Source organism: Bufo gargarizans, chromosome 6 (genome assembly GCF_014858855.1).
Source record: "Bufo gargarizans isolate SCDJY-AF-19 chromosome 6, ASM1485885v1, whole genome shotgun sequence".
NCBI classification, from domain to species: domain Eukaryota; kingdom Metazoa; phylum Chordata; class Amphibia; order Anura; family Bufonidae; genus Bufo; species Bufo gargarizans.
Window position 1 is genome coordinate 96,694,893 of NC_058085.1, and position 15,872 is coordinate 96,710,764.

The window sequence follows — 15,872 nt, forward strand, 5'->3', positions numbered from 1 at the left end:
CCTTATCTTCAGTAACTGCCCCCCTTTACCATTATTTAGGGGAGCTACCTGCTCAGACCTAGGTTTTTTAGCATTTATATATTTAAAAACTTTTTGGGGATTTGTTTTGCTTTCTTTTGCTACCTGCTGCTCGTTTTGTATCTTTGCTAATTTTATCTTGTTTTTGCAGATTTTATTAGGCCCTTTGTAATCTTTAAACGCTATAGCTGACCCCTCAGATTTGTATTTTTTAAATGCCCTCTTTTTGTCTTTTATTGCCATTTTTACAGTAGCTGTAAGCCATGGGGGGTTTAATTTTAGCCTTTTATACTTATTAACTAAAGGGATACATTTTTTTGTGCAATTACTCAATGTGGATTTGAAGCTCTCCCATTTATCCTCACTATTATTTTGCGACAGTAGCTGCTCCCAGTCTATGCCCTGAAATACTGCCCTCAACCCAGGGAAATTAGCCTTTTTGAAATTCAGTGTCTTTGCTCTGCCTGACAGTTTGCTTTTTATAGTTTAGGGGGAATATAATTATATTGTCGTCAGTATTACCTAGTGTTTCTCGAACAGTAACATTACCAACAAGCTCTGCATCAATAGAAATGACCAGATACAACAGTAGGAGCTTCTACAAACTGGCCCCTAAAGTAATCCTGCAGCAAGTTGAGGAATCTTCTCCCCTTTGCGGTTGAGGCAGAACCGTGACCCCAGTCAATATCTGGGAAGTTAAAATCTCCCATTATGACCACTGTACCAGCCTGTTCTGCCCGCTGTATTTGGTTATACAGTTGCGTTTTTATCTCTTCTGTGATGTTAGGGGGTCTATAGATTGCACCAAGTATTATTTTTTCAGTGTTTATATCCCTTTGAACTTCCACCCACAAGGTTTCTACATCCTCACCATCCTCACCCACAATTGCCTCTTTTACACTTGTCTTCAGATCACTCCTCACATACAGGCACACACCACCACCTTTTCTATTGACCCGGTCTTTTCTAAATAGAGTAAAACCCTCAATATTTACAGCTCAGTCATGCGAAGAGTCCAACCATGTCTCAGCCTACATCTATGTGTTCTTCTAGTACCATAGCCGCAACCTCCCCCATTTTTGAGAATGCCAAGAGTGTGCAAAGCAGTAATCAAAGCAAAAGGTGGCTACTTTGAAGAACCTAGAATATGACATATTTTCAGTTGTTTCACACTTTTTTGTTATGTGTATAAATTCCACATGTGTTAATTCATAGTTTTGATGCCTTTAGTGTGAATCTACAATTTTCATAGTAATGAAAATAAAGAAAACTCTTTGAATGAGAAGGTGTGTCCAAACTTTTGGTCTGTACTGTAAGTCCATTATTACTTTGCTGGTAGTGTACCAAATGGAAAAGAGCATCCCCATTCATATGTAATAATGCAGTAAGATCTTATGGACAGGGACCGCTCTCTCCTTTTATCTTGCTGTTTGCTCAATTACTTGTCATTTTACTTGTGTATTATCTCCCCATTTGTAAATCACTGCAGAAGTTATAGGTATTATATAAATATTAGACTTTTCATAGGGTATGTTAATGCACAATTATATCATAATCTGGAGATCCTCCAATACCCTTATTATATTGAGAGGGTTGAATTTCTTGTGTTTTTCATCATCCACATTTATAGCTGCTGATGGAGGAGGCAATCGAGGCAAGACTTTCTTCTCTGCAAAAATACAAAATCCAGTTAGTTATAGTCTAGCCACAAATTCTTCAGACTTGGTCTAATACTAGGCTAGAATTGCTGCAAGTTTTCTGATATTTAATTATATTGCTGCAGCTTTAAACTAAACCAATGATGACTCACGATAGAGATGAGCAAATTTCATTTCAGGTCCAATTTGCCGTATTTCTGAAAAAGTTCAATTTGGGTACAAATCGATTTTACCCATTACATATGTTCCAATTGCCCTGAAAGTTAGTATATAACACTGTCTGGGAGAGAGCTGAGCAATGATTGGAAGGCTATGCTGTAGTTGTGAAACACTCAGCTATTTTAATCCTTTCTGAAAGAAAGCTGAATTGCACATTTTTCCGTTTCGGATCTCTCTTTTGATTTGTCTTAAATGAGTTGCAAATATAAAAATTAGTTGAAATCTAAATTTTTGGGAAAATTCAGGATCAATTCCAAACTGCTAAAATTGATTTGTTCATGTCTCGTGTGTATATATATATATATATATATATATATATATATGTAAGCATGTACTTCATAGATCAAATTTCCCCTATTTTTCCTGTAAGTTTTTGTGGTAGCCTCAAATTGTTTAATCAGTGCTTTTTCATACTAAGATTTTCCCCTAGCGGTAGCCTCAAACTTTTCAATCAGTTCTTTTTCATAAGATTTTCTCTTGGTGGTAGCCCCAAACTGTTTAGTGTTTTTTCATAATAAGATTTTTTATCTATTGCTGTTCTTGGAAAAGAGACATGTAAGTTAGTCTCCTTTCCAAATGGAAAGGAACACTGAGTGTCTTAAAGAGAGTCTTTCACCTAAAATGACCATTATACACCACAAACATCATGATGTCCATTACATTCCTCATATTATAATCTTACCTTTCATATTGCTGTCCGTCGCCTATTCTCTCTTAAAAACGCTTTTATTCCATATGCTAATTAGGTTCTGAAGGTGCCCAGGGGCGGCGTTTATGCGGCCGGTGCCCAGGCTCCACGGCGCTGTTCAAATCAAACCCCTCCCCTTTCACCCCTCTGGCCCGCCCCCGGTTCTTCAGATACCATCCTCCAGTCAATGACAAATCCGGCGCCTGCGCACTCCATTACCCACTAGGGCAGAGGCAGCAGAGAGCCGGCTAGATCGCATAAACGCCTCCCCTGGGCACCTTCAGAACCTAATTAGCATATGGAATAAAAGCGTTTTTAAGAAAGAATAGGCGACGGACAGCAATATGAAAGGTAAGATTATAATATGGGGAATGTAATGGATATCATGATGTTTTTGGTGTATAATGGTCATTTTAGGTGAAAGACTCCCTTTAAACCAGGAACCCGTCTCTTTCTGGCTTACTAGGCTTTAACAGAGCTGTAAATCCTCTACTAAATACACAATAATTTCATATAGAAAAAAAGGTCCAACTCTCAAATATAGAACAAATTTTTAGAAAAAAGACCTTGGCTGATTACATTTAAAACATAAATGTACGGGCCGGCGCATGCGCATTAAACGCTCTGCTGCCTCTGCCCTAGTGGGTAATGGAGTGCGCAGGCGCCGGATTTGTCATTGACTGGAGGATGGTATCTGAAGAACCGAGGGCGTGCCAGAGGGGTGAAAGGGGAGGGGTTTGATTTGAACAGCGCCGTGGAGCCTGGGCACCGGCCGCATAAACGCCGCCCCTGGGCACCTTCAGAACCTAATTAGCATATGGAATAAAAGCGTTTTTATGAAAGAATAGGCGTCGGACAGCAATATGAAAGGTAAGATTATAATATGGGGAATGTAATGGATATCATGATGTTTGTGGTGTATAATGGTCATTTTAGGTGAAAGACTCCCTTTAAACCAGGAACCCATCTCTTTCTGGCTTACTAGGCTTTAAAGGGGTTGTCCAGGTTCAGAGCTGAACCTGGACATACCTCCATTTTCACCCAGGCAGCCCCCCTGACATGAGCATCGGAGCAGTTCATGCTCCGATGCTCTCCTTTGCCCTGCGCTAAATCGCGCAGGGCAAAGGCATTTTTCTGAGTTCTCTATGGGGCTGACAGGAACCCCGGTGACGTCACCGGCACTGATGGGCGGGATTTGGCTCTGCCCTAGCCAGTAGAACGGCTAGGGCAGAGCTAAAGCCCGCCCCTCAGAGCCGGTGACGTCACCGAACACACTGCTGGGCGGAAGTTACCGCTCGGCAGTGTGTTATTGTAAACACAAGAGCCCGTGCCCTGCGCGATCTAGCGCAGGGCACTGGAGTGCATCGGAGCATGAGATGCTCCGATGCCAGGCTCAGGAGGGCTGCCGGGGTGAAAATAAGGGTATGTCCGGGTTCAGCTCTGAACCCGGACAACCCCTTTAACAGAGCTGTAAATTCTCTACTAAATGCACAATAATTTCATATAGAAAAAAAGGTCCAACTCTCAAATATAGAACAAATCTTTAGAAAAAAGTCCTTGTCTGATTACATTTAAAACATAACTTTTACTAATGATAATTAAAAAGATAAACCCACATAGTGCTTAAATAAACAGTGAAAAAAATAGAAAAAAAAAGGTATTAAAATACAGGTAGACGAGTAGCCGGAAATAAATGGAATAGTCTTACCAGTTCTATGAGGATATACTCAGGTAAGTTTCTACCTTTCAACCGTCCTGGATAGTCAGATGACGGGGTCCGATTAAATGCTGTAATTCTTATGGGGACATAAAACTACATAGCCCTTAAGTTGATGCCCTATAAGTTGGTTGGGATAGGGGCTAACATTGGTGGATTATAATGTCACGGCTGTTTAAGGGTAACAAGAGCATACACAGTAAAAAGAGCTACTGACCGGACCCAAACTAGGGAAGAGAAAGGGTGACCCCTGTCAGACCCTCAACACTCTCCCTATGCTGCTTAAGCACATGCCCGGATCCATGTGGTGGAACGAGGCATGCCCGCGTGCCTAAGACTGATGAGCCCTGTAACCCCTACAATAGTGGAAGGGGCACGGCCACCGATGCCCTGCTCAGAATATGGAGGGAACCGTGGCCACCTCAGATCCAGTCAGAAAATCACCAGGTACACAACAATGTCTGCACACTTAGCTGATGGAGCTGCAGCCACAGAGAAGATGGATCCAAGGGCCGCTGGCAATATCCGGAGTGCTTGCAGCAACAGAACACAGGTCCAGAGAACTAATAGCTTAACAAGTGAAGATACTCAAGGCAGAGCTACAACTGAAAAGAGAAATATAATCCACGCCCTGCAATAGGAGGAGGGGTGATTTAAAGGCAGGGAAATCAAACGCAGGAGGAACAGCTGGAAGTAAAGACCTCATCACAGGGGCGGAGAGACAGAACAGTGAGAACACCTCCAAACTCTAAGTGACATCATCACAGGGATGGAGACACAGAGCTGTGAGAACGTCTCAAAGCTCTGGTAGTGACACCGCCCTGATAGGGACAACCCCCGTATGGAACCTTTCTCTTGTAGGGGCCTAGTCCCTAAGCATATCCGTCTCTCTCATGGCCCAACATGACATGTTTCGTCTCTTCCTGGGAATCATCAAGGGATAAGTATACAGATGGAGGGTAAACTAAAAAACAAATCGAAAAATAGAACCAAAAATAAGCCCTACTGTCACAATATAAAACAATTAAATCTCATGACTGTTCATACATAAGTAAAACTGACCGGTTTGAAGATCAGAGGCGTCCAAATGAGTAGCTCATTCCTCAAGTAACAGGCATAGATGACGACAGTGGTCGGTGCCTGTATGGGCTAGGGAAAATGTCACCCTCACCGCCGTAAATCAAGGAGGGGAGAACAGGAATATGCTTTCACCACCCCTATTTAAATCCCCCGGCTAATGTGCCCATAATGTGGCTCTTTTTTTCCAAGCTAGTACCTTAGAAAAGAGTCTAAATAGGGGCTAATAAGAGTAAAGATAATATATCTATTAATATGTTAATAATAACCGCCCCTATATATATATAGATGGTGAATAGAAAAATTATAGAACACAAATGCCAAAGGCAAAACCCATGCACGTGGCAAAATTGTCAGGGGCAGGACCAGAACAGGTCTTATGTGTATTGGTGGACAAGAGGGGTTAGATAGATGTACAATGAATAATGGGGGGTGCTGGAGCTCATAGACTACTGGGGCACTCAATTAAGCTGTTCCGTTAGGCCAATAGAATACCCTTTTTTAAGGTCCATAGTGTATACAGTGAAAGTGTCCATATGGTACTAGGGCTATACAGTGAGGAACAGAATTATTTTAATACCCTGTGATTTTGAAAGTACTCCCACTTATAAATAATGGAGGTGTCTGAAATTCACATTGTAGGTGCATTCCCACTCTGAGTGACAGAATAAAAAAAATAAAAAAAGGAAATCACATTGTATGATTTTTAAAGAATTTATTTGTCTTGCACTGCTGAACATAAGTATTTGAACACCTGAGAAACAGCAAGAATTCTGGCTCTCAAAGACCTGTTACTGTGCCTTTAAAAATTCCACCTCTGCTCCACTCATTAATCTAACTTAGTAGCACCTGTCTGAGCTCTTTAAAGACACTTGTCCACCCCACAGTCAGTCAGACGCCAACTACTACCATGGGCAAGACCAAAGAGCTGTCAAAGGACACCAGAGACAAAAATTGTGGACCTCCACAAGGCTGGAAAGTTCTACAGGGCAATTGCCAAGCACATTGGTGAAAATAGATCAACTGTTGGAGCAATTGTTAGAAAATGGAAGAGGCTAAAGACGACTGTCAGTCTCCCTCGGACTGGGGCTCCATGCATGATCTCACCTCATGGGGTATCACTGATGATAAGAAAGGTGAGGAATCAGCCCAGAACTACAAGGGAGGAGCTGGTAAATGACATGAAGAGAGCTGGGACCACAGTTTCAAAGGTCACTGTCGGTAGAACACTACGCCGTCATGGTTTCAAATCATGCATTGCGCAGAAGGTTCCCCTGCTCAAGTCATCACATGTCTCCAGGCCCGTCTGAAGTTTGCCAATGACCCTCTGGATGATACAGAGGAGGCATAGGAGAAAGTCACGTGGTCAGATGAGACCAAAGTAGAACTTTTTGGTCTAAACTTCACTCGTCGTGTTTGGAGGAAAAAGAAGGATGAGTTGTATCCCAAGAACACCATCCCTACTGTGAAGCATGGGGGTGGTAACATCATGTTTTGGGGGTGCTTTTCTGTGAAGGGGACAGGAAGACTGCACTGTATTAAGGAGAGGATGAATGGGGCCATTTATTGTGAGATTTTGAGCAACAACCTCCTTCCCTCAGTCAGAGCATTGAAGATGGGTCAGTCAGAGCATTGAAGATGGGTCGTGGCTGGATCTTCCAACATGACAACGGCCCGAAGCACGCAGCCAAGATAACCAAGGAGTGGCTCTGTAAGAAGCATATCAAGGTTCTGGAGTGGCCTAGCCAGTCTTCAGACCTAAATCCAATAGAACATATTTGGAGGGAGCTGAAACTCTGTTTTGCTCAACGACATCCCCGAAACCTAACAGGTCTAGAGGAGGTCTGTGTGGAGGAGTGGGCCAACATCACTGTTGCAGTGTGTGCAAACCTGGTCAAGAACTACAGGAAACGTTTGACCTCTGTAATTAAACAAAGGCTTCTGTACCAAATATTAACACTGATTTTCTTAGGTGTTCAAATACTTATGTTCAGCATTGCAAGACAAATACATTATTTAAAAATCATACAATGTGATTTCCTGATTTATTTATTTTATTCTGTCTCTCAGAGTGGGAATGCACCTACAGTGTGAATTTCAGACCCCTCCATGATTTCTAAGTGGGAGAACTTGCAAAATCGCAGGGTATTCATATACGGTACTTCTGTTCCTCACTGTACAGTAAAACGCCCTATATACCATATGTACATACAACCAGGAATCCTAATAAAGGGTATTAGAAGTCCAGGGCTACTATGACAATGAATTACACAAAACAACTAAAATTAAGCTGTTCATTTAGGCCAGGCATCCTCAAACTGCAGCCCTCCAGCTATTGTAAAACTACAACTCCCACAATGCCCTGCTGTAGGCTGATACCTGTAGGCCAGGCATGCTCAACCTGCAGCCCTCCAGCTGTTGCAAAACTACAACTCCCACCATGCCCTGCTGTAGGCTGATAGCTGTAGGTCGTTCGGGCATGCTGGGAGTTGTAGTTTTACAACAGCTGGAGGGCCGCAGATTGAGCATGCCTGCTGTAGGCTGTTGGGGGATGCTGGGAGTTGTAGTTTTGCAACAGCTGGAGGGCCACAGTTTGAGGATGCCTGATTTAGGCTATTAGGATACACTGTTTTTAACCACCTCCCGTCCGCCCATAGACTATAAACATCCGGGAGGTGGATCTCTATCTCCTAATGGACGTTTTAAAACGTCCTTTCAGAGATCGCAGCTGCACGCTAATTGTGCAGCTGCTGATCGGGTTGCCCGCTGTCAGTGACAGCAGGGCAACCCAGAGAGAAGGCAGGGACAGTTCCCAGGTGCCCCTGCCTTCTGGATCGCTGCATACACAGCGCTCACCGAGCGGAACCGGAGAGTGCAGGAGCTGTGTGAGGTCTTTCAGAGACCTCAATCAGCCCTGCTCTGAGGCTGTACAGCGCAGTATTGCGCTGTACAGCCTCTCTGGGGGGTGTATTTCCACTGTAACTGGGGCTACTATGTCAGCCCCAGTTACAGGAGAAAAAAAAGAAAAAGTGAAGTAAATGTCCCCCAGAGGTCTTGTATGACCTTATGGGGGACTAAAAGTGTAAAATAAAAAAAAAAAAATAAAGGGTTGAAAAAATAAAATAAAAAAAAGTTTCACATGTAAAAAAAGTCCCCAAAAAAAAAAAAAAAGAATGTGTCAAAACAAGCAATTTTTGTCACCTTACATCACAAAAGGTGCAACACCAAGTGTTCAAAAACGCGTATGTCCCACAAAATGGCACCAATAAAACCTTCACCTCATCCTGCAAAAAATGAGCCTCTACATAAGAAAATCTCTCAAAAAATAAAAAAACTATAGCTCTTATAACATGGAGACACTAAAACATCATTTTTTTGGTTTCAAAAATGCTATTATTGTGTAAAACTTTAATAAATCAGAAAAAGTATACATATTAGGTATCGCCACGTCCGTAACAATCTGCTCTATAAAAATGTCACTTGACTGAACCCCTCAGGTGAACGCTGTAAAAATAAATAAATAGAAACTGTGCTAAAAGAACCAATTTTTTGGTCACCTTGCCCCATAAAGTGTTATAATGAATGATCAAAAAATCATATGTACCCAAAAATAGTACTAATAAAACTGGCACCTTATCGCCTAGTTTCCAAAATGGGGTCACTTCTTGGGAGCTTCTACTGTAAGGGTGCATCAGGGGGCTTCAAATGGGACATGGCATCTAAAAACCATGTGGAGTTCTTTTTCTTCTGCGCCCTGCCGTGTGCCCATACAGCAGTTTATGACCACATGTGGGGTGTTTCTGTAAACCGCAGAATCTGGGTAATAAATATTGAGTTTTGTTTGGCTGTTAACCATCGATGTGTTAAAGAAAATATTTGATTAAAATGGAAAATCTGCCCAAAAAGTGAAATTTTAAAATTTGATCTCCATTTTCCTTTAATTCTTGTGGAATGCCAAAAGGGTTAACAAAGTTTGTAAAATCGGTTTTGAATACCTTGAGGGGTGTAGTTTCTACAATGGGGTCATTTATGGGGGTATCCACTATGTAGGCCCCACAAAGTGACTTCAGACCTGAACTGGTCCTTAAAAAGTGGGTTTTGGCAATTTTCAAAAAAATTTGAAGAATTGCTTCTAAACTTCTAAGCCTTCTAACGTCCTAAGAAAATAAAATGACATTTCCAAAATGATGCCAACATAAAGTAGACATATGGGGAATGTTAAGTAATAAATATTTTATGAGGTATCACTTTCTGTTTTAAAAGCAGAGAAATTGAAATTTAGAAAATTGCAAATTTTTCAAATTTTTGGGTAAATTTGGGATTTTTTCATAAATAAAGGTGATAATATTTTGACAAATTTATGACTATCATGAAGTACAATGTGTCACGAGAAAATAATCTCTGAATAACTTTCCGGATAGGCGTTCCAAAGTTATTACCACATAAAGTGAGATATGTCAGTTTTGCAAAATTAGGCCTGGTCAGGAAGGGGGCAAATGGCCCAGATGGCAAGTGGTTAAATAGTATATCCATTTGCCCTCACATTGTAGGATTTTTTGGTTCTAGTTGCCTCCTCTTCCTGTTGGTTTAATGAGATCAATGCCCATAAATCCTAAGAAGTCTAAATTCCCATTATGTTCATTTCTAATGTGTCAAGACACAGATGTGTCCCTATTGTTGGTAACATCTCCAACATGCTCCCCAATTCTATGTCTAAACTCCCTAGCGGTCTTTCCAATGTACTCCTTGCCACATTTACATGTTATTTTATAAATGACACCCTTTGATTTGCAGTTAATTATATTCTTGATTATGGTTTTATTGGTGACATTACTTGTATTATTCATTGTACATCTATCTAACCTCTCTTGTCCACCAATACACATAGGACCTGTTATGGTCCTGCCCCTGACAATTTTGTCACGTGCATGGGTTTTGACACTGTTTTGCCTTTGCCATTTGCGTTCTATAATTTTTCTATTCACCTTCTATATATATAGGGGCAGTGATTATTAACTTATTAATAGATATATTATCTTTACTCTCATTGGCCCCTATTTAGACTCTTTTCTAAGGTACTAGTTTGAGAATTTGATTATCGGCAATCTTGCTGTAGTAGTAAATGTGCCACTAGCATATCGACTGTGGCTGTTGAGTGTTGCTAAGCAGCTGCTGATCATGCTGCGCCTTCGTATCGCGCCTCCCGAACACGCCGCATTGCCACGTGATGACTGCTCCCGATCACGTGCACTCCCGCAACACCTGTTTCCTGGCAGGCCGGCTTGGCTTGCGTTCCACTTGCGCTCCAGCCGGCGTGCGTAGGTAGGGAGGAGCCACGTTATGGGCACATTAGCCGGGGGATTTAAATAGGGGTGGTGGAAGCATATTCCTGTGCTCCCCTCTTTGATTTATGGCGGTAAGATGCACCTAGCCCATACAGGCACCGACCACTGTCGTCATCTATGCCTGGTACTTGAGGAATGATCTACTCATTTGGATGCCTCTGATCTTCAAACCGGTCAGTTTTACTTATGTATGAACAGTCATGAGATTTAATTGTTTTATATTGTGACAGTATGGCTTATTTTTGCTTCAATTTTTATTTTTTTCAGTTTACCCTCCATCTGTATACTTACCCCTGATGAGTCCCGGGAAGAGACGAAACATGTCATGTTGGGTCATGAGAGAGACGGATATGCTTAGGGACCAGGCCACTACAAGGGAGAGGTTCCAGACGGGGTCGTCCCTATCGGGGCAGGTGCACCGTATTTTTGCTAGGTAGGGACAGCTCAGCCCCTATCCCAACTAACTTTTAGGGCATCAACTTAAGGGCTATGCAGTTTTATGTCCCCAAAGGATGACAGCATTTGTACGGACCCAGTCATCTGACTATCCAGGACGGTTGAAAGGTAGAAACTTACCTGAGTTTATCCTCATAGAACTGGTAAGACTATTCCATTTATTACCAGCTACTGTCTACTTGTATTTTTAATACCTTTTTTTCTATTTTTTCACCGTTTATTTAAGCACTATGTGGGTTTATCTTTTTAATTATCAATAGTAAAAGTTATGTTTTAAATGTAATCAGCCAAGGTCTTTTTTTTAAAGATTTGTTTTAACAGAGCTGTGCAAAGAAAAAAGAAAAATTGCTTGGCTGCCTGAGAAAACTTGCTTACGGTACTATTTAATCTTATGGAGGGTGCGGAGTATGTATGATGAGCATTGTAAGGCAGTCTATGCTCCTTTGGGTTTCTGGGAAATATGTATGAAAATTGGCACATCTGCTGGCATCAGAAAGGTTTAGGAAAGCTAATTTGAATATCTTTCCCAGAAACCTAGAGGGACGTTGCATGGCCTATAATGCTCTGCACATACTATAATACTCTGCACATACTAGGTGTGCTCCATAATGAGAGAGTACCCAGACAACACATATACTGTATATTGCCAAGAAACTCAGAGTAGTGTACTAGGCTCTCTCTCCCTCGCTGTCTCTCGCTTGAAACAAATCACAAAAGTGGATTAATTAGAATCCCAAATCAGTAGAATCGATTTTCTTATCCTAATTCGCACATGATAATGTTTCTTATTTATTTTCTAGCACTTCACAAAAACAAATATATATATATATATAACTATAATGCAATTCTTACGCTTGGGTTTATCTTCAGTTTCTTCACTGATCTCTTCCAATTCCTTTTGTGCAAACTTCATAAGATGAGACACCATTGTAGATCCAACCATCACAGAGCGGCCAAATGATCGTTTTTCCACCACAAAGATACTCAGAGGTGGGTGGAGGTACACTTGTTCTGGAAGCTCCTGGGATTACATTGATAGAATTCTGTCAGTTTTTCAGTATTTCTCATATATATATATATATATATATATATATATGAAAAACAATGGCAGCACTGCCCTTGATGCAAGCTGGACGCGGCTAGGGACTTAAATAGGGAGGACACCCTTAAAAGAAAAAAAGAACATTCTAAAATGATGAGGATTCCCTTTATCTCAACACACTCTGAATAGAGTGTGGATATAGGGAATATCATACAACGACACTGGGGCATATTAAAAGGTTGCCATGATACAATTGCAGAGTTCCACTCTCCCCCTTTAATGTCCTATAGAAGGTCCCGGAGTTTAAAGGATCAATTAGTGAAAGCTGATGTGGGCACATTGAAAAAGGGCAGACAGACAACGTTAACAAGTCCTAGTGTTGGCTGCTTTCCTTGTCTGTCTTGTGCAGTGGCGTAGCTAGAAATGACTGGGCCCCACAGCAAATTTTTGAATGGGGCCCCCCTCCCCCAGTAATTTTTTTGCAACCCCTTCCTTTCATGCCACCCTCATTCCTGTGGCTAGTAAATATTGCTCTCTCAGACCAGGCCCCGCAGCTGTTCCATCCGTTTTCTACACTGTCTATACTGTCACTGTATATCATTTAATTGTATAATACTTTTGAGGGGGCCATGACCAAATCCTTTAGTCCTCCTCTTCCTGGATGGGCCCCCTTCTGGGTTAGGGCCCCAAAGCAGCCTCTTCCCCTGCTTCCCCTATAGTTACGCCCCTGGTCTTGTGTTAATTGCAGGTATATGCTTAAGGGTAAAACTTTTGTACACCCTCAAACCGGCGTTGTGCATCATATAGGTCACTATCTGACGTGCGATTTCAGTTTTATTATCTATGTACTGACTTGTCCATGCAACTTGTTGTATGTTGGAGAGACGACTACGGATTTTAAGTCGCGTCTCAACAACCACAGGTTAAGCATAAGGAAGAAAAGATTAGACCTGCTGGTTTCAAAACACTTTGCAGAGTATAAACATGTTGAGAGAGACATGAAGTGTTGTATCATTGATTTTGTTCCAATGCCGAGGAGAGGCAGTGATAGAGCCAATATATAAAAAAAAAAGGGAATGGAATTAAGTGGATTCATTTACTTAATTCCCTTAAACCGCATGGTCTGAATGTGGACTATAATATTGGGGTAATATAGGTTAGCGGCTTGCCCTTGACCAACATATGGAAACATTATATTGTACCTGCGTATAATTGGTGATCAATTGTATGGGACAAAACAGTAGTTCCTTATGGATTGCCCAATTTTTACTGTTTTTTTCTACTCTATTTTATCACAGATGGTTTGCAATGGAGCATGGTGAGAGGAAGTTCGAGAAGATATTTGAATGGCGTGCGGTCAAGATCCACATTATGTAGAGGATGTCTGTGTTTGTCTTTGTTTTATTATACTTTTTTTATTTTCTATTTATTTTGTATGTGGTCATAGTCTGTTGTCCACATGGGAGGTGGTATTGAGGAGAACCCTCTTGATTGGTGGTGATGTGCGGGTTTTTGACCAGGGGTACAGTGCGACCCTGCATTAACATGCGGGGGCACTACTGACCGCGGGTCATGGGTGGAGACTGCACCTATGTCCTATGGGCGTAGTCATCATGCGACCCCGCACTGCCATCGATGGTATGTCGGCACTAATTGGTGCTGACGCCTCCTCGATCCTGTGCGTAACAGACGGTAGTGACATTGGTATGTGACGTCCGCGGTGGATGTCTGGTTCCCTTGTCATATTGGACACGGTATTGGAGTTACAATGCGCAGCCGCGCAATGATGTATGTGGCTACAACCGGAAGCGCTCTATGTACGTCATCTTGACATGCGCAGAGACGCCCCCGACATGCTGAACGACATGCGGTATCTTGGATGGCAGCCATTTACCCTCTTACTCCTCTTTCACCCTCCGCTCGCAATACCTTATAGTAAGCACTTGGCACTTTTTGATTATCATCCACATATGGCACTGATCACGATAATTATTGTAATCAATATTGTATGGAAGTTTTTCTTTTATTATATGTAATTATGTATACACCACTAAGGAAACATATATAATGTAGGTTATATTCAATTTGGATTACATTGTTATATAGCCGTATTTCATATTTTTTTAGATTTGTTATTAATTATTACATAGTAATTGTACCTGTTTTTTTCAATTGTTAATTAATTGCACATGTTTTGCTAATTGTAATGAATGTGTGTTGCTATATATTGTTGGCATTTTGTCTCTGTACACCGCTTGAGAAAGGCTCCTGACTAGAGCCGAAACGTTGCGCATGTCCCACTGGGGTAAATAAAGACTTTTGTACTTTTTTACTTTCTGGAGTGCTGCCCATTTTTTCTATTTATATATACAATACAGACCAAAAGTTTGGACACACCTTCTCATTCAAAGAGTTTTCTTTATTTTCATGACTATGAAAATTGTAGATTCACACTGAAGGCATCAAAACTATCAATTAACACATCTGGAATTATATACATAACAAAAAAGTGTGAAACAACTGAAAATATGTCATATTCTAGGTTATTTAAAGTAGCCACCTTTTGCTTTGATTACACTATTGGCATTCTCTTGATGAGCTTCAAGAGGTAGTCACCTGAAATGGTCTTCCAACAGTCTTGAAGGAGTTCCCAGAGATGCTTAGCACTTGTTGGCCCTTTTGCCTTCACTCTGCGGTCCTGCTCACCCCAAACCATCTCGATTGGGTTCAGGTCCGGTGACTGTGGAGGCCAGGTCATCTGGCGCAGCACCCCATCACTCTCCTTCATGGTCAAATAGCCCTTACACATCCTGGAAGTGTGTTTGGGGTCATTGTCCTGTTGAAAAATAAATGATGGTCCAACTAAACGCAAACCGGATGGAATAGCATGCCGCTGCAAGATGCTGTGGTAGCTATGCTGGTTCAGTATGCCTTCAATTTTCCCCAATAGTGTCACCAGCAAAGCACCCCCCCACAATCACACCTCCTTCTCCATGCTTCACAGTGGGAACCAGGCATGTAGAGTCCATCCATTCACCTTTTCTGCGTCGCACAAAGACACGATGGTTGGAACCAAAGATCTCACATTTGGACTCATCAGACCAAAGCACAGATTTCCACTGGTCTAATGGCCATTCCTTGTATTCTTTAGCCCAAACAAGTCTCTTCTGCTTGTTGCCTGTCCTTAGCAGTGGTTTCCTAGCAGATATTCTACCATGAAGGCCTGATTCACACAGTCTCCTCTTAACAGTTGTTCTAGAGATGTGACTGCTGCTAGAACTCTGTGTGGCATTGACCTGGTCTCTAATCTGAGCTGCTGTTAACCTGGGGCGGTCCGCATGTGAGCCAGTTTCTTTGTAACGCTTGATAGTTTTTGTGACTGCACTTGGGGACACTTTCAAAGTTTTCCCAATTTTTCGGACTGACTGACCTTCATTTCTTAAAGTAATGATGGCCACTAGTTTTTCTTTACTTAGCTGCTTTTTTCTTGCCATAGTACAAATTCTAACAGTCTATTCAGTAGGACTATCAGCTGTGTATCCACCTGACTTCTCCACAACGCAACTGATGGTCCCAACCCCATTTATAAGGCAAGAAATCCCACTTATTAAACCTGACAGGGCACACCTGTGAAGTGAAAACCATTTCAGGT

At 41.7% G+C, this 15,872-nt stretch overlaps 1 protein-coding gene across 1 annotated transcript in view; it reads right to left on the reverse strand.

Annotated features, from left to right (window-relative positions):
* Nucleotides 1–15,872, reverse strand: part of LOC122941984 (fer-1-like protein 4) — a 196,319-nt gene that overhangs the window by 62,699 nt on the left and 117,748 nt on the right. The window contains 2 exon segments of the mRNA XM_044299480.1: nt 1,593–1,687; nt 12,031–12,199. Coding sequence (XP_044155415.1) covers nt 1,593–1,687; nt 12,031–12,199 — 264 coding nt within the window.